This window comes from Loxodonta africana, chromosome 1 (genome assembly GCF_030014295.1).
Source record: "Loxodonta africana isolate mLoxAfr1 chromosome 1, mLoxAfr1.hap2, whole genome shotgun sequence".
Lineage (NCBI taxonomy): Eukaryota > Metazoa > Chordata > Mammalia > Proboscidea > Elephantidae > Loxodonta > Loxodonta africana.
The window spans coordinates 204,025,240-204,044,582 of record NC_087342.1 but is presented as its reverse complement, the minus strand read 5'-3'; the positions used below and the strand labels follow the sequence as shown (position 1 = coordinate 204,044,582).

Genomic DNA, 19,343 nt, shown 5'->3' with positions numbered 1-19,343 from the left:
TAGCGCATTGGAAGCTTGTTTTCTCATCACCTTTAGGATGTGACCTACATAAATAATGCATTGACGTTATACGTTCTTTTTTGTGTGGCATTATAAATAGTCCAGTTGTAAATTTTTGATAAATTCTCCCTGACTATAGAAAACATGGTATTACTTACCTGACTCTAATGATGTTTTGGACAGATATTTTAAGTTCTGATTTCAGGTGTTGATTAGAGTTGCTGAAAACCTTAACGAAAATTGGTTGTTAGTGTAGCGTGATTAATTTATAAGTGAGGAAATGGAGGAAGCTTATTATTTCTGATACAGTACTGTACAACCTAGAATTAACTTTACCATTGAACTGATACTTCGTTTTTACTTAACATGTTTTTGGAACATAATATATATGAACTGTTTTGTGATTTAGATAAGGTTTATTAAATACCTAGTATTATTCCTTGGATCGAAGCCCTCATTTTGTGAACTCTTGGGTATATTAATAAATAAGTGAAATATGCTGAAATTTTGAGCAAATTATAAGAAAAATTCTAACAGATACCTGTATTTCTTATTCGTGGTTCGTAGCCTCAAAAATTAAACGTAGGCTGTGCTGTAAGTTGTAGGGCCACTGTAGAAACTTGAAGTCGTTAGTGCAGAATTGTGGTCTGTAACTAAAAACAAAAGTTCTTGAGGATGGCTTTACTGTTTTAAATTTCAGGAAGCCTAATACGTAAATTTACTTTTAGAGTCAGTACAAAGTGCTGTCTATGTGCTTTTAATGATTTTTAAAAGTACCATCTGAAAAAGCATTGTTCAGTAGGGTTTTTTTCTTTTATTACTGGTTCTGTGATGGTGGACAACGAATTGAAGTATGCAGATCATCTGTAATGAATGCAATCCAGAGTTACTGTCCTTTTCTTTGCTTATTATTCACAGGTTCACAGATGAAGAGTCTAGAGTATTCCTGCTTGATAGGGGTAATACCAGGGATAAAGAGGCTCCAAAGGAGAAAGGATCAGAAAAAGGGAGGGCAGAGGGAGAATGGGAAGACCAGGAAGCTCTAGATTACTTCAGTGATAAAGACTCTGGAAAACAAAAGTTTAATGACTCAGAAGGGGATGACACAGAGGAGACAGAGGATTATAGACAGTTCAGGAAGTCAGTCCTTGCAGATCAGGGTAAAAATTTTGCTACTACATCTCACCGGAATGCTGAGGAGGAAGGACCCAAGTACAAGTCGAAAGTTTCACTAAAAGGCAATAGAGAAAGTGATGGATTTAGAGAAGAAAAAAATTATAAACTTAAAGAGACTGGATACGTAGTGGAAAGGCCTAGCACTACAAAAGATAAGCACAAGGAAGACGACAAAAGCTCTGAGAGGATAACAGTAAAGAAAGAAACCCAGTCACCTGAGCAGGTAAAGTCTGAAAAGCTCAAAGACCTCTTTGATTACAGTCCCCCTCTACACAAGAATCTGGATGCACGAGAGAAGTCTACCTTCAGAGAGGAGAGCCCACTTAGGATCAAAATGATAGCCAGCGATTCTCATCGTCCTGAAGTCAAACTCAAAATGGCACCTGTTCCTCTTGATGATTCTAACAGGTAATTCCACATTGATGTCCAGTAAATAATTAGTGAGTGGTTAGTTAGTATTCTAGCTAATTATTCTTTGAACATACGTAACCATTTTGATACTCAAACCAATGGTATATTTTGTTTGTGTTTGTTATCAATATGCTGCAGACCTGCTTCCTTGACTAAAGACAGGCTACTTGCTAGTACACTTGTCCATTCTGTCAAGAAGGAGCAAGAATTCCGATCCATCTTTGACCACATTAAGTTGCCGCAGGCCAGCAAAAGCACTTCAGAGTCGTTTATTCAACACATTGTGTCCTTGGTTCACCATGTTAAAGGTATGTTTAGTTTTGTGGATTAAATTTCTCCTGCAAATTAAAAAAAAAAAAAACAAGAAAAAAATAGTTGTATTAATAATTAATATACCCCAGACCTAGCAGGTATATAATCGAGACCAGTAAAAAACTGAAAAAATAGTTTCACGAAAGAGTTTTCAGTCATGCTTGGCATTGAGAAGTAGGAGGGTGTTTAATAAAAGGTGGCTGAAGCACTAACTAGGGTTAAAACATACCCTGAAAGTCTACATAATAAAACACTGTGTAGAAGTTATGTCACTATCAGCTGTACCGGATATATTTCAAGTACAGAATGCTTGTAGATTGTCTTGTATTGCACGCCAATGGCTTGTGACAGTGTACCCTTGGCACAGATTTAAAATAAAGTTAGCCAGTATTGTTATTGAATATTATTTACCAAAAATTTGTTTTCAACTTTTGAAGAAACCTGAAAGTAATGGAAAAACTGTTAATGTTCCAGCTTGTTTTTTGGTGCTGCTTAATTTATAATACTTAGCTTTTTTTTTTTTTTTTTTTGTTAAATGATGATAAAGAAACCAGAAAAAATTTATCAGTGTTTTTAAAGTGTGGGGGGGCGGGGGGAAGAAGGTTCAAGAAATTAAGAAGTATTTTAGATGAATAGTGATTAGGCTGTAATTTAACTTCTGATTGTGGTCATCGATGATATTTCTTTAGATAATGGCTTTTCCTATTTCACCAATATGTAAGTCTAGTTTCAAAGTTACTAACAGTTTTCAAAGTTTTAAGGCATGACATTTTGGGCAGTTTGGTTGAGTTTTTTGTTTTTGTTTGTCTTGTTAATTTTGCCTTTGTGTTCAAAAGACAGCATACTATGAAATAGGTTCTTTTCCAGGAACCTCCATGGCTGTTGGTCTTCAAAATCATGTTTTTTTCCTAAAGTATGTGTTTTGCCGTAGAATAGTTCTTTATAATAGCTGAAACTTGGCACTAGCAATTCTTTATGCACTTGATATTTCCAGTACAGTGAGTAGGTAATGAATTTCTTTTTGACTCTAATTATTTAAACACGGTGACATAAGAGAGTTTTGTTATTTGGCTAATAACTAGGTTTGAGAACCAGTTTGTGACCATATTACTGTGGTACATAAAATATAAAACATTAACATTTTTTCTTTTTTCACTTTTTTTGATCAGTTCCCACATTTTACAACTTATTGCTGAATTTTGAGATCACATTTTGATAAAATTTTTCCTTTTGCATTTTCTTTTTTGCTTTTTTAGAAGAACTGTAGTTATGTTTCATTATTGGTATTGTGCAACCGATCTGAACAGCTCTTACTTTATATAGAGCTGAAAATGCCCAGTGATGTTTTCTTTTTCATTGTAACTAGGTCCTGGAATATGTTTTGAAATGGCAAAATCCATGTTTCAGAGTAAAATAGCTGTTGAAAGATACAGGCAAAGTTGAATCTTCTGTCTTCCTGGCAAAAATGGCATAAAAACTGAGTTGCTAGCTCAAATTCCTGGGTTTCATGGAATTATGATTGAGGCACTACCCTTGTAGTGGCCATTTCCAGTTTTAATGATTGGTTATGAGACATGTGCTGGATATTGGGCGGTAAGTTGACACAGATGTATGTTGACCTGTTAAGCAGATAGCTTGCTTCATAATGTAGCATTTCATAGCTCATGACTTTATACATCTTTCTAGTTTACATTTACAGTGTATCTCTTGAACTGGTAGAAAAACTAATCAGTATTATTACTAATCTTAAAATTGCTTAGAGAAAGGCAAGACAATATCAAATGTGCTGTCAGGTTTGCCGAGACGCCAGATCTCTTGGAATAATTATGAACTTTAATTGATTTTAAAGTAATATTTTTCCATTTGAAATGATGACAGTATTTTTTTTTCTTAAATCCATTTTCTGCTGATTGTATCAACGTAGTTCTTGAAATAATTTTATTAGTGTACTCAAACCAGATGTTTAGTTATTTCAGTATTTTTTGTTTTCTGCAAATGATAACTTGAAATAACTTCATTGGTTCATGTTGGCAAGGCATAAGGACATCCACATATTACTGTTCCTTTTTGTTTTGATTGAGAAAATGTAGTGTGTTAGTGAAATGGAATACAGACTGTTGATTTAATATATTATGCTTGAATTATATGTAGTATTGACAGGGGCCATGTGAGGAACTTTGCAGTGGTGCCCTGTTAGTATTACTACCAGTTGAAGTACAAGAAGTTGAAAAGGGTAGGAATTCTTCGTAACACTCGATTCTCTTCTGCTAGGTTTTTTGAGTATTTTTATTTTATTTTCACTGGCTACATGCCCTTCTGTCACAAGTGAAAAATCTCTTTTAAAGTAAAGATAACTAATGGGGCAGTGTTTCTCCCAAATCAACAGAGCAATACTTCAAATCAGCTGCAGTGACCCTAAACGAGAGATTCACTTCGTATCAGAAAGCCACTGAAGAACATAGTACCCGGCAAAAGAGCCCTGAGATACACAGGTGTGTGTACTGTTGAAATGGCATATAAAAATGTTTTTATAGGAAGACCCTGTTTTAGCAAGATTATATTGAAAGTATGCTGTCACATCATGATAACAGTGAATTTTGGTTTTATTCCTGGTTTATACCTTGAATAAATACTTCTAGACTTGAAAATTTTGTAATTTACTCTTTCTTCTTCATTTTCAGGTAACTTGGTTTAAACTGGTTATTAGAACTTAAAGTACTGACTCTTATCACTCCACAGTAGGGAATTAAGCAGTTATCATTTCACTTATTTGTGGGGGCGGGTAGCATGGGGGATAGATGCCTAGAGTTAGACTGGAATTTGCTTCCAGAAGATTTGTTTGTAAAATAAAAATGGTTGGTGAGAGGAGCGTGAATGTTAAAGTCACACAGTTGTGTTCACATCCTGGTTTGGTCACATGATTGCCATGTGATGACCAAGTTATTTAATCTCTGAACATCAGCTTTTCAGTGTACTAAATTAGGATAATAGTGCCCACCTTGCAGGGTGGTTTGACAACTAGTAATATTTTTTATAAAATAACTCAGTGCTTAATATGTAATAGGTGTGATTTTGGTGGTGATTGCTAAAGAGGTACTGGAAAGTTGCACCTCATGTTAACAAGGGAAGGCACAGAAAAGAAAGATGCATTGACTGTGTGAAAATACCGAAGACTACATAAGAGCAAATAATCCATTGCATAAGTGCTTATTGAGGATATTGATGTAATACAATTACACAGTGATTAACACCAAAAATGATAATCAAAACATGAACATATTTTTCCATTTAAGTTTTACTGTTTTCAAAGAACAGGTGTCAGGTGTAAATTATCCAGTTGAAACATTTTAATTCGTTCTTAATATACTTTTTTTTCTTAATTATTAGAAATTAGGTTGATAATCTTACTATGCTAGATTAGTCTTTCGGAAGAGAAATAACTGTCTGGTATCTCTTTAACAAAAATAGTTAATACTGAAGATTTTTTGAATTATCAAGTTAATGTGACCGCAAATATACTTTATTTTACGTTAAGGAGAATTGACATCTCTCCAAGTACCCTGAGGAAGCACACCCGTTTAGCAGGAGAAGAAAGAGTTTTTAAAGAAGAAAATCAAAAGGTATGTTTTTTGAATGTGCTTTTTTTCTCCATGTTAAATTCTGCTTAGTTAATGATATTGTACTAAATATAGTTTGACCAAACTGTCCACAGATATATTTTGTTTTTAACATATGTATATATGTATATTAGTGTACAGTCAGAATTGCTTCCTAGAAGAAATTAACACTTCACTAATAAATTAAACCAAGTACTTTTTAAAATGTTGGAGAAAGGAAGAAATTAGTTCTAAGGAAAGGGTAAAGAATCAATAGGTAGACAAAGGTAAATGATAAAAGCAAGGATAGAAATTATATTGGGGTTTCGATAAAGTTTTGAGGTGAAATGAGACAAATCAGAATAAATATCCATTGATTGATGTGTGCCTAAATTAATATCTCTAGGTTTTTCACAGAGAACAAGAAGTAATCTCCATGGTACTGGGCATTTTTGGTGTTGACTGAGAAAAAAAAAAATTTAAGAACCGATTTACAAATGAACATTTGGAACAAAACCTTTTTGTCACTATTGGAATATATGTGGATTGGGGGAAGAAGCCTGTGAAAGGAAAAAAGGAAGACTGGGGGAAGGGGGCTCGGTGAGAATGGAATTCAGCGGTGTGAAGGGGTGTGTGATATATACTCTTCTAATTTTAACTAGAGATATTCTAGGTGGACTAGTCTTTTTGACAGGTCATAAAGAGTCAAGTAGTAGATTTTGTAGGGAAAGGTATAAACAGAGCAACATTAAAGAAAGAGGACTTGGAAGGACTGCTTGGTTCCTATTCCAGCAGTCACTAAGTACTCTGTGATAATTGGGAAAATAATTAGCGTTTTGGATCTTGGTCTTCTAATCAGAAAAATGAGAATAAAACTTCTGCAGCGGTGTTGAGCAGTTGGACTATTATGTAAAACACTTGGAGCTTTTATCACTGAAAGCTATTATTAACTGTAGTAGTGTACAAGTTGTTTAATTAGGGCACACTGTTAATAGATAACGGAAGCTTACGAAGAAGCTAATTTCTTTGCATGGACTTAGCGATCTTGGGAAAGTATTCAGAGAATTGAGTAATTTTTTTTTGGCTTTTACTTGAAATACTTTGGGTTGAATGATGATTAATTCTTTTTTTCCGACAATTCAGTCTATCCTTGTACTCTGACGCTAAGTTTCTTGCTCCTCTCCTTGTTAGACCAGATTTTGATCTGGAGGAGAGAGGATAGTGGTAACTGAAAGATGGGCAGGAGGATATGACATTGCTTTTTATCATTCATCCTTCTGTCTGACCAGATAATCAACATATATGTGTTAAGATATAATTAACTGTGTGTATACTTTGCCATTTACAAAGTACTTTTTCACTTATACTGTCGTGTTATATGTGGGCTCGTAATACTAAGTGAATAGGAAGTTTTTTGCTCTTGATTAGATTTTTTCTTGGTTACTCTGGGAGCAGATAGATGAGTAGTTATTATTTGAATACATATACTTTGAATTTTACGGATGCTTATGAATATTACAGCTACACTTCCCAGAGTAAATGCTTCTTACTGTTGAATAGTAGCAAGGATGTCCACGTTGCTTAGCATCTTACTGATGTATAATTTCTCTTCATTCCTAGATGCCTCTTTCCATCTTCCTAAATTATATAGTATTTGAAAAAGCAATGGAACAAGAAGGAGGTGAATTGTGACCCAGTTAAACTAATGTCCGTTGCAATACCTGACTTGAGAAAGGGCAGTATATGGCCCAAGATACTGAGTACAGGATTGGGAATAAGATCTTTCTGGCTTTGTTTCTACCCCTGTTCAACCTCAATTGGTTTCATTGATTATATTCCAGTTGCATGTTATGGAAATTACAGAATACTTAACTTTTGAAGTATCTTTTATTGGGTTGGTCATCTTATTTGGAAAGAGATTGATGATAATGAGGCTTAAGTAATGAGAACCATTATTATTTTAGGGCCCTTTAACTTCATAGGTAGAAAGGCTACACGTCACCTGTAGACTGTAACCTTTATCGTTGTCCAGCTATTTAAAATGTTAAGGAAGCCATTTGAGAGGAGGAGGGATAATGATTAATGAGGGTGTCTTGGATTGAAAATTATATTCTCAGTAAAAAATTTATTGTGGATTATTTTGAACAAAAATTTATAAAATTCTCAAGGTAATTAGCCTATAACTTTCCCAGTCTTACTACACTTCTATAAACAGATGTTTAGTAAAAACACATCAAGTACATTTTTTAATAAAAACTGTAGAAATAGTATATTGTGATCCATTCTTTCCTGATACTAAAATACCAGTTTAGAAACTGGAATAAAATTAGACTATATGTATATATTCTCTCTCTCCCCTGAAATCTGTATTTTACATCTGTCTTTTTAGGGAGATAAAAAACTAAGGTGTGATTCTGCTGATCTTCGACATGACATTGATCGTCGTAGAAAAGAAAGAAGTAAAGAACGAGGGGATTCCAAGGGCTCCAGGGAATCCAGTGGATCAAGAAAGCAGGAGAAAACTCCAAAAGATTACAAGGAATACAAATCTTACAAAGATGACAGGTAATTGTTAAAACTGTCTGAGTTAGGTTTTAGCTTCTAATTAGCCTTTAATAATTGTCAGCTTAATTGCTTTCAATTTTGACTGTGTAATCGAACGTTTAAATTTAAACAATTAAAATTATTTGTTTTACAGCAAAAATGTATTTGTCTTTTACACGGCTAATGGTGGATGAGGACAAAAACTTTGGAATAGCAAGCTAACACTGAAAAAAAAAATGACAAATTAATGTGTCCTATTATCCAGGCTACATCAGGAGGTTGGACTTCAATGCAGTGCATTTCTAGAAACAGTTTGTGTAAGAACTTTGGTTCGTTATGCTTGATTCCGCACTTTTTCAACTCATAACACCCAGAGTACAAGAATTTTAAACATAATCTAGTGGTTTAACATGGGACAGATGGGGGGAGGAAGGATTACTTTTTATGAAATAGCAATGTGTATTAGTCTTTCAAAGTAATGTTTCCATGGATACTGTTAGCAGTGGTAAGAGTTACTGCAGGTATGACCTTTTCAGGTGTTACGTTAGAATCATGTAAATTTGAACATCATAGAGCCAAATAAAATAACAGGAATACAAAGTATTATAGATAATTGTTCTTCTTGCTATTCATTAGGTAAATGGTGGATTTTACTTGTTGTTTATTTATGACTGGTATTTGTAATGGAATATGCTTTTTACTTCTATAACGGTGTTATGGCCAAACCATACCAGCTGTTCTCACCCAGGGTGTACAAACTGCAGTCATTTTGAACTTGGCCTTGAGAACATTAATAACTTTTTCCTATGCTTCTTTCCCTTTCCTTAAAATAACTGAAAAAATTAAATAAAAAGTTAATTTAAAATATTGAAGAACTGGACTTTATTCTTGCAATTTACAGGCTGCTGGTTTCTAACTGGCAGGCCATAGCATGTATTTCAGTAGTGATGCAAAACAAGTATTGAAGAATGAAAACAGACTGTGTCAAAGTTTTAACACCCAGTTATTCTACTTATGCAATACTTTTATAATAGGGGATAGTTTTTTTACTTGGAAAAATATCCCTTTTGTTATAAGATTCAGCAGGGTCTTTATGTTTTTTAAAACATCACATAGTTTTTTATTTTTTTATTTATTTTGCAGTAAACATAAAAGTAGAGAGCAAGATCATTCTCGATCTTCATCCTCCTCAGCATCACCCTCTTCTCCCAGTTCTCGAGAAGAAAAGGAGAGTAAGAAAGAAAGAGAAGAAGAATTTAAAACTCATCATGAACTGAAAGAATACTCAGGCTTTGCAGGAGTTAGCCGACCGCGAGGAACCTTTGTAAGTTTTGAAATCATCTTTGGTCACTTGATAGAACTTTACCTTGTATTGTACACAAGGGAAGTTGAATATATGATTTAGTATTTGTCTGTTATGTGAGTCATTACTCTTAAAGTTGGTATTAATCTTGAAAAAGGTAATGGTACTTGAAGTATCATCTTCGTTAAGAAATGTCATTTTGAGATACGGAGGCATCTATATAAACCAGATAGTTTTCTTGACTTGGGGAGTAATAATTGTACTTGTTCTTAAAAGACTTCCCTTGAGCAGTCTGTATTAGAACTGTTTTCACGTTTGCCACTTTTCTTCAATTCTTCAAGTCTTTGTTTACATATGGGTATCAGTCATAGAGTTCATATAAGTATTTTCTTTTTATTCTACATAGCACACACTATCCCCATGTTTCTATAAAGTTGTTATAATTATTAACTTGGGATGACTTCATAGTTTTGCATCTTCTTGCCTCTTTAATTTCTACATTCAGATTCCTACCTTGAGCGAGTATCCAGTTGGGGATTGATAGGGTCTGCCAATTAGATCATTTGGAAAGAGAGGATCTTTGCCTTTAGGGTGACAGGTTCGGTGGAACACTTGGGGCTCCTGTGGTTATTCAAAGGAATTAAACAACTCTTTTGGCTAGTAAAAGGGGAAAAATACCAGCTCGATTATTTTTAAATATTAGTTGAGGCCGTGAAAGTGCAGTATTCTAAAACTTAGGTTGAGTGCATTTCTTAACCTCCTCAACCTTCACGAGGCAGGAATGTTTTGCCTGTGGTATAAAATGGCCATCATTCACCATCCTCAGTGGCTATGAGGTTAACTTAGGAAGGAAAGTAGGGAATATGTTTTTTGTTACTGCAGTAAAATTATAGTTTGCATGTAACTAAATACCTTTTGATTGCATTACTAAACAACTTTGTTAATGTTAATCAGTTTCGAATTAGAGGCAGAGGAAGAGCCAGAGGAGTTTTTGCTGGGACAAATACTGGTCCAAACAACTCAAATACTACTTTTCAAAAGAGACCGAAGGAAGAGGAATGGGATCCAGAATATACCCCAAAGAGCAAGAAGTACTTCTTGGTGGGTGTTAGAAATCTGTGTTTATTTGGTTTGCATTAATTTTCAAAGCATACTGGGTGAATACATTTGAGTACAGATATCCACCACTTTGAGAAGATTTTACTATAATGCGGGAAACGTTTTCTAAAATTTGTTACCCAGATGATTTGTAGTTTTGAAAGTGTGGGTCCCTTCAGCCCTGTTTATCTGGACATCACATAGAGGCTAATCAGGATAAGCTAAAAATATACCTGATTTGATAGCCCTAGTCAGAGAAGATTATATTGTAGTTGTATATTATGGTTGTGCTTTCGACGTGTTTCATATCTGTCTGTAAGACGGTGACAGTGGTAGAAACTTAAGATTCACCCTTATCACAGCTATTTGTTTAAATGAATAAACAGGAGGAAAAAATTCTTTTATAGTACTTCTAATTAAAGATCTCAGAGAGGCCAGCAACTTTCATTGGAGTAAAAGGAAGATGAAAAATTATTTTATGGAGAAGTTGCTTTATACTGACTTGATGCTTTCTTGTGATGGAGATACTTTCCCCTGTGAAGACGTTTTCCAAGGGATGAAGCTAGAGGTGGTGGGTCCTGAAGGATTCTCTAGGCAAGGATGGAAAGTTTTTGCAGTTTGGCATGGGCGGAAAGGGTCCTACATCATAGAGAGATTAAGAAAATTACCAGAAGCGTTCATTTTTGTCATAGCTTTTCAGGGAAGCCATGTTTCAGAGAGATTGTTATGTGCATGCAGGGAGGAAAGTTTTATTGGATTTACAGGATTGTGTCTTCTATTCAGCTCTTTATGAATATACTTGAATAAACATGAATTCCATTGCATATGCGCTAAGTTAGAGGGAAGTGGATTCTGAAGTGGATCTCTGTGTTGTTTTGGGAAATGGATGATATACTTGTCTCAAAAATTAATTCCTGGTTGCCTCTTTTGGTACTTTAATGACCAAGAAGTAGGAAAAAGTTAAATTAAAATTTCTTACAGAGTGCATTATGAGTAGCGTTTGCTTAGTATGTGTTTCTCTTGGAGAAATTTATACATGTTTGAGTTGCTTGGGTTGACAGCATGGAAAGAAAAAAGACTAGCACCTTTGCCTCTGTTACAGAATAAAGGTTTAAAAGTTTTATGTGTTTTGAATAGAAGAATTCAGTAAGAAACGACTATTTATGCTAGGTACTGAAGTACTAAAGATGAGAAGACAAATATGATTCTCAGCTTACAGACTAGTAAGGGCCAAAAAACACTCTGAATACATATGGTAGCTTTCCAAAGGAGATTTTTGGAAAGGTGAGTGATTAGGAAAGGTTTCTTAGAGGAAAGTGGCTTGAATTTTGAGCTTAAAATATGGCCGAGCCTATCAGTTAGCAGGAGTGAAATAGGCCAGCAGAGGGAATTTTGATACTTAGATAGCTAGATGATTGGAATAAATTTAGGAAAATTAAGCAAAGGTTAAAAAGGTATGCAGGAGCCAGATTGTGAAAGACCATAATAAATTTGGGTTTTAAATAGGATTTAAAAAAAGCATGACTGCGAGAATAGAAGATGTGAGAGATACTGAGTATCTAAACTAAGGTGCTAGATTTGAGAGAAGTTAAGAAAGTAGCGTTTATGAGGATTTATTCAGGTACCAACTAATTGGGAGTGAGAGGGAGGAATTTATCTAAAATAGGAAATACAGAGGAAGAGATCCATTTGAAGAAATTAATTCTCTTCTGGAGAGGTTGAATTTTTGAAGCAACTGGGAGAAATCAAGTAGGAGATGTCTAGTGAATGTTTGCTAATGTGGATCTAGAGACAGAACATCTAGGAGCTGTCATCTTACAGGGCACAATTAAAAATTGTGATAAAGTCATCCGGTCAGAAGATGGGGACAAGGAGTGGGTGATAGTAAAAATGTCAGACAAGTAGACCAAGTGTAAAAGGTCAAAAAGTTAAGGAATGAGAGGTGAGCAGGTAGATAGCAGTGAATTGTTTACCGTTTTTAACATTTTACAAATAATTTAGGCCAGATCTTGTTTTTTCTATGCTGTTCTTTCAGAATCTGGTATTATAGTTTTTCTTTAAATTGAGAAATATGCTTTTTTTATGATTGTGTAATGAGCCTGTAGCTTTACTGATCAAGAAGAATGTGTTATTTTAAAAATCTAGCCACTGATAAGTAGCAGTAACATTTTCTATCTTGCTATTCCGTACTATATTTAAAAACCTTTTCTCTATAGAAAACGTGCACGTCTTTGTTACAGACTTTTTCACATTAATCTATAGAAATATAAACAAACATAAAAACCAAACATAAATCAGAGGAAATGAGGTGGAAAACTACAGACATTCCTTGGTTTCTTTTGGAATAAAACGAACACAGAAATTTTGCCCGTATAGATGAAACATTAGCACATAACCCACTGCTGACCAAACCCACTGCCCACCAAACCCACTCCGACTCATAGCGGAGAAGCTTTGGCACAGTGGTTAAGAGCTTGGCTGCTAACCAAAAGGGTGGCTGTTCAAATCCACCAGCTGCTCCTTGGAAACCGTATGGGGCAGTTCTGCCCTGTCCTATAGGGTTGCTATGAGTTGGAATTGACTAGAGAGCAACGGGGCATTAGCACAGAGTAATATTAATTAAAAAAAAATTTTTTTTTTAATATTAATTGAGTATTTATTATGTGAGGCACCATGCTAAATGTTTTACATGCATTAACTTATTTAATGCTTATAAAATTCTTTTGAGGTAGGGCTTTTATTCTGCTTTTACAGATGAAAAAATTGAGGTACAGAGATTGATTAGATTGGCCAAAGTTATATGGCTAATAGGAATTGAACACATCCATTGGGCTCAGAGCCAGTGTTCTTCCTCTAGTACTAACAATAACATTTATTTTATTCTTTTCTGAAGTTTCCCATTTCAAGCCTTAAATTTCCACAAAGATAGGATAATGTTTTCAATAAGTACTCTAGGAAGGATATTAGTCTAATTTAAAACCTGAAATTTTATGCGGGGATGAGTATGAACAGTTGAAGTAAGTGGGAAAGTACTGAAGAGGATACGTTTTCAGTCTTCTGAGGAAGAGAAAAATCCCTGGTTGGGGAAGGGGGTGTTAAGGTTTGGAATTGGATAAAATAGTCTTTTGAAATTTTATCATTTTATGAAGAGGTGAAAACATTCAGAAAATCTTAGTACTAATATGGACTCTTCTATCAGCATATTTTTGGCTGTGTATAGATACCTAACTTCTGACCTTTTGTTATCTATGAAGTAATTAGTAATTATTTTAGCGAGACTCAAATCTCAAATATAACAATTTGTGCATTAAGACTTAGTATGTTTAGGATCAAAACCCTCTCAGAAAAACACCTTGATCTCCTAGTGGCAGTTTTCTCAGTCCAATTTGAGATGACTGAATACGTAAAAGTACTTGCTAGTTTAACTTCAGTGCCTAGATTTTTGCCACTGCTTTTTCTATTTCTGCAAACTCAGTTGCGTGGTGTGGAAGTCATCTCCTGCTGTCAGGGACATGTATCAGTAGGTCATTGGCAGTGTTGGGAAGGACTTGCTCTGTGACTTTGGGCAGTTAATTTCTCTGTGCCTCAGTTTTTAAATAAAATGGCAGGAGTAACAATATCCATTTCACAGGGTTGTTGTGAGGATTAGATGAGTAAATAGGAGTAAAGCACCCAGAATAGTGCCTTCCTTACCTATAGTAAGTTGTAGAGTTATGATTAAAACCCATGTCTTGTACTCCAGAACCTGGTGCCTCTTCCCATAAATTTGAACACCACCAAAAACTAAATAGACTTGGGTTTGCTCATGCCATAAGGGAGCCTGAAATTATCATGTAAACTGCAAGGGCCTCATTCTGAGTGGTAGACTACTTGCCCTTTAATGTTATGTATATTTGCCCTAATTTTGAAATGATTGAACCAACCCCTGCTCGCAACAAATTCTTCATCACAATCGCCTTCATTTGCTGCACATACCAAAAACCCGCTGCCGTCGAGTCGATTCCGACTCATAACGACCCTATAGGACAGGGTAGAACTGCCCCATAGAGTTTCCAAGGAGCACCTGGCAGATTCAAACTGTCGACCCCTTGGTTAGCAGCCGTAGCACTTAACCACTACACCACCAGGGTTTCTGTTGCACGTACAGTTTTTAAATTATTGAAAAGACTTTGAGCCTTTTCTTGCACTAACCAAAAACCCGTTGTCATCCAAGTTGATTCCGACTCACAGCAACCCTGTAGGACAGAGTAGAGCTGCGCTATAAGGTTTCCAAGGCTGTAATGTTTATGGAAGCAGACCACCACGTCTTTGTCCTGCTGAGCAGCTGGTGGGTTTGAACTGCTGAGACCTTTCAGTTAGCAGCTGAGTGCTTTAACTACCACACGTCCAGGGGGCTCCTCTTGCAGTAAAGTAAGGCTAAATAAGAACCATATGTATCTGTTTCGACTTAACCTGCAAATTCTTAAAAACACACTTAAGAACAGATCTGTTTGTAACCTGGGGACTGCCTGTAGCTTTTTGGGGGGTTTACAGTTAAACTCTTTCTGATGGGTTGAAAGTTACTTTTGATAGTTCCTAAATTCTTCTCTTCATCTAACGGAGTGTCATACACACCTGTAGCTCTTGATCTGTTGTTGGTTTAGTAGATGATTAGAAATTGGTAAATGCTCTTTTATATATGTTGATGATGTGTAATTGAGCTCTTTAAATTAAGGGAGGAACGGGTGAATATGCATAAAGTTCTGTGCTTTGAAAAAGGGTACTCATCACATAATATTTAAAAAGAATGTTTTAGTGAATTTTGGACTGTTGTCGAATACTGGTACTCCATAGGTCAGGTGATAATCTGCGTTATGCCAGTTGTCTCGTAAAGGTTTGTCATTTGCCTTATATTCCATTTTATGGGTTACAACCTTAAGAGTTTAAATTTGAGATGGGAAGGCCTTTGGCATTTAGTTTTTCATTTTGGTATAGTATGGTCATCTCATCCACAAAGTCAAGCACTTTGCAGATTTGCAGAATTGTTTTGCTTAATGGAACAATTTGTAATTTAGGGAACATTTGTAATTGGATACAGTTAGTGGAAGTTAAGGCTGGAATGTGATAACTGCAGTAGTTCAGGTTGGTGAAAAACAGTTGAGGTATTACTCTAGGGAGCATGCTATCCTGATTTGGCATGTGAAACTCCCCAGCCTAGAAGATTGACATGTTGTAATACACATTGCTCTAGATTAAATCTCTCCAGTAGGATTTTAAAATCTGTTCTATATGTGGGGCATAATTTGAATGCCGCCTGTTTTATTTAGCCAACGTTATTGATGATAATGTGATGACATTTTTGTAAGACTTTTGGTCAAATCTTTAAGGTAATTTTGTAGGGAAAAACATTGGTCATTTTATCTCATTCAGTGCAGCATAACAACAAATTGACTTAGATTAAAATAATGGAAAACGAAAAGGGCAGAATCCTGAAAGTCAGTGATAATCTAGCAGTTGAGGTTACCGAAGAATGGTTTGAGCAGCCCTCATTGCTTTGGTTACTTGGCAGTAAGTTACAGTGAATAGTTTTGTTGAGAAGTTTTTATTGGTTTTAGTGTTAAACAGAACGTTACCAATCTTGTGTCCAGTCTTCAGAAGATGAATGCCATGACTCATGATTTGAAAAATAATCATCTCCCTTAGAAAAAAGACATTTCACTGATAATTGTTTTTAACCTTTCTGTAGCATGATGACAGAGATGATGGTGTGGATTATTGGGCCAAAAGAGGAAGAGGTCGTGGTACTTTTCAACGTGGCAGAGGGCGCTTTAACTTCAAAAAATCAGGTAGCAGTCCGAAATGGACTCATGACAAATACCAAGGGGATGGGATTGTTGAAGATGAAGAAGAGACCATGGAAAACAATGAAGAAAAGAAGGACAGACGCAAAGAAGAAAAGGTAGAAAATCTCAACTTGTTAGTAACTTGAAGAACAGATTTTCTTCAGTATGGGTTTGGAGGGCAAATTAAATTAATGATTTAATTTTTAAGAACAGTAATTATTAAGTTCATTTTCATTATCTACAACTTTGTTAATCTTCATTTTCTCTTTGTTCTTTAGGAATAGTAAATCTGAAGTAATATTACAACAGAGAACAGAACTTGCACCCACCATTTTGTTTTTTAAACCTGATTTTTTTGTTTGTTTTCAAATAAGAATGTAAGCATTTCACTTAAATTTTACTGTTTGCAAGTAGTCTATAGATACTTTGTTTTAAGTCTTTAAATATCTTGAATAGTAGACTGTATGTTGAAGATTGTACTGAAATAAAGTAGAAAATTGTTACGTACCATATTTGTAACTATCACTTAAAAAAAAAACTTGGGCTGTTTTTGTTACATGCATTGTAATTCTGCTTTGTCTATAAGATACGGTCAAGTACAGCTCTGTGAAAGTTCTGATTCTCTTTCTTCCCTGTTTGTTAATGTTTTATTCTGAAGTAAACTTCAGCTCTATATACAAATAAATCTCTGAACAGAAATTGCTTACAGAGACCACACTAATTATTTTATCTGTATATATTTGTTTAACATTTTTCTTAATTTGAACACACTACACCATAGGGTGACTAATTTTTGAAGTGTACCACAAAACAAGTTGTTACATTGATAAACGAAGCTAGCTTAACATTTCAAGTGTTTAGGAAGAAGAAAAAACAGCTTTGTCAATAACTAAAAGGTACAAGTTATTAACAGATTGAAAAGTTTGAGGTTTTTTTTTTTTTTTTTTTACTGAAAGCAAGTAGTGACCTATAAACGTTCTTAGGAGCCTTTCCTCCTATTTGGGTTCAAAATTCAGTGTTCTCTTAAACCATTCTTGAAAGTTTGAGTCGTGGTCTTAGATACCAGCTATTCTTTGAGAGAGGAAACTGGCTTGCAGTGATATTGCAAATAAAAATCCCATTCCCACCGAATGTCTTAGTAGTAACAAAACCAAAACAACAAAATTTGTAATCTTGTTGGTATGAAGGAGGAATATCCTGCAGAATAATTTGATACGTCATAACGATGTATCTGATTTCATATCTTACCTGTGTATTTGGACTTTCAAATAGCTGAAACATTGGTTTGTAGTCTAACTGTAAGAAAAGTTACTGAAACACAACTTATTGTCCTTTAGTATTTTAAGTAACTTGTTTTTCAAATGTCATCAATAAAAAGTTCTGACAGGAAGCTTGTTGCAGCATTGCTCTAACTTGGTTTTTGTTTTTGTAAAATCCCTTCCCCCCCCCCCCCCCAAGTGTTCTGTTCTTCAGGTAGATAATCTTTCAAATGTGAATTACCTTTAATATTTACGTTGGTTGCTCTGAAAGTCTGAAATAATAAATTTTAATGTTTGTCTGCTTTAGGAGCATTTGTAAGAGAACTCAAATTTCACTTGCTAATTCAGCATCTGAATTAGTCTGTTAACATTAAAAGAAGTGCTAACTCTGTTAATGTAAACTTTTAAAGATAAATATATGACTCCTTATCCTCACGTTAGGTCATTTGCAGTGCTTCTAGCACCTTGATTCCAGCAGGAGCGTTTAAAAGTTACTGAGGGAAAACAAAACCCAGTGTATGTGATGTTTATGGCCCTAAGATCCTTACACTTACATGATTTCACCTATTAATTTTGCCATTCTGAATATATTCTGAAATTGCCAAAGCGGTGGAAATACCTTCCAAGAATGTGTATTGCATTAGTCGGGAAATAACTAATATTCTTCTATTCAGGACAGTACTTACGTACATTTTAAGGCAACATAAGTTTGATCCTCAACACAGGAAAATTTTTGACTCATTTTGTGCAAATAAATTTAGATTTTATTTTTACAGTCACTATGTGGTTAGATAATCTCTGTGCATGACTATAAATACACTGTTTTGCTTTTCCACTTCAGGCAACAGGAAAAAGTGCATTTACTGAGAAATGATTTAATAGGAAGTGAGAATAAAGTTACCCAAGTCCTATGCGCAGGCTATATTTTAAGTACAAAACCGTGGCTTTAAATGTAACATGATTTGGTTACTTCTACTCTCTCAAACATTTAAAACTGAGAATATAGCAGGACAGAATGGTTGTGAGAACTCTGCAGTTGAACGCCCTTCTGGATGTTGCTGTTAACCTTTCCAGAGCCAATGTACAGAAGGTGGCCTGTGTGTGTGTTTTTTTTTTAATCACAGTTTAACTTCACACTTAATGATATGTTAAAAGTTGAATGGTTCCTCTTGTTTAAGGATGTTATCTCTTCATAAGTGCCAGGAAATACTCTGTTACCTGCATTGACAGACAGACTTCTGCCTAGAGAAGGGAAATAACAAATGAACCAAAGGATATATCCAGATAGGATTAAGAAAGCTGTTGAAGGCGGCCATGACTCAGTTCTTAGGCGTGTATACCTTCCAACGTCCTAGGAAAATAAAAAGCAAAAATATGTTTTTCCATTCGCAGTCTACTTCAAGGAGTTACTCTTGACTCTCTCTTGTCACAGTTAATATCAGTATTGGGAATTACAATTTGAGAAAAATTAATGTAGATGGCTAAACCACTCAGTGTGATGTATAATGGAAGAGGGACCCTTGTAAATTGTCATATGCCAATAAAAATGTCTTAAGTGATAACAGCTGTTGTTTATTTACATAATTTTGAGACTATCCTGTGTCTGTCCTGTATAATGAGTTTGTATGGCCTATTTTTAGATTTTAGAATATCAACTCATGGGGAAATTACTGGCATGTTGTGGCTTTTTTGGGGATTGAAAAATTATTCATAAAATTCCTCGAACCCCTCTTTAGTGTTTGCTCTTTCTTCCCCTGGGAAAATGGGAAATTTTTTACAGTTGATGAGCCTCTGCTGTTATTAAACAATACAGAAATTGCAG

General features: G+C 35.0%; 1 protein-coding gene across 5 annotated transcripts in view; it reads left to right on the top strand.

The window, feature by feature from the left end:
- The window catches only part of BCLAF1 (BCL2 associated transcription factor 1), a 29,527-nt gene extending 12,566 nt beyond the window's left edge, over positions 1 to 16,961 (top strand). For 2 of the 5 annotated variants that reach the window (XM_064291219.1, XM_010590302.3), the window contains exons 5-13: positions 919 to 1,584; positions 1,726 to 1,895; positions 4,286 to 4,391; positions 5,435 to 5,519; positions 7,885 to 8,060; positions 9,183 to 9,363; positions 10,297 to 10,443; positions 16,166 to 16,378; positions 16,541 to 16,961. In XM_064291219.1, the coding sequence (XP_064147289.1) occupies positions 919 to 1,584; positions 1,726 to 1,895; positions 4,286 to 4,391; positions 5,435 to 5,519; positions 7,885 to 8,060; positions 9,183 to 9,363; positions 10,297 to 10,443; positions 16,166 to 16,378; positions 16,541 to 16,546 (1,750 nt within the window). In that variant the 3' untranslated portion in view covers positions 16,547 to 16,961. Of the gene's footprint in view, positions 1 to 918; positions 1,585 to 1,725; positions 1,896 to 4,285; positions 4,392 to 5,434; positions 5,520 to 7,884; positions 8,061 to 8,193; positions 8,357 to 9,182; positions 9,364 to 10,296; positions 10,444 to 16,165; positions 16,379 to 16,540 lie in introns of those variants that run through there. The other 3 variants (XM_064291223.1, XM_064291221.1, XR_010322968.1) reach the window with 2 other exon arrangements.
- The last annotated feature ends 2,382 nt before the right edge of the window (positions 16,962 to 19,343 follow it).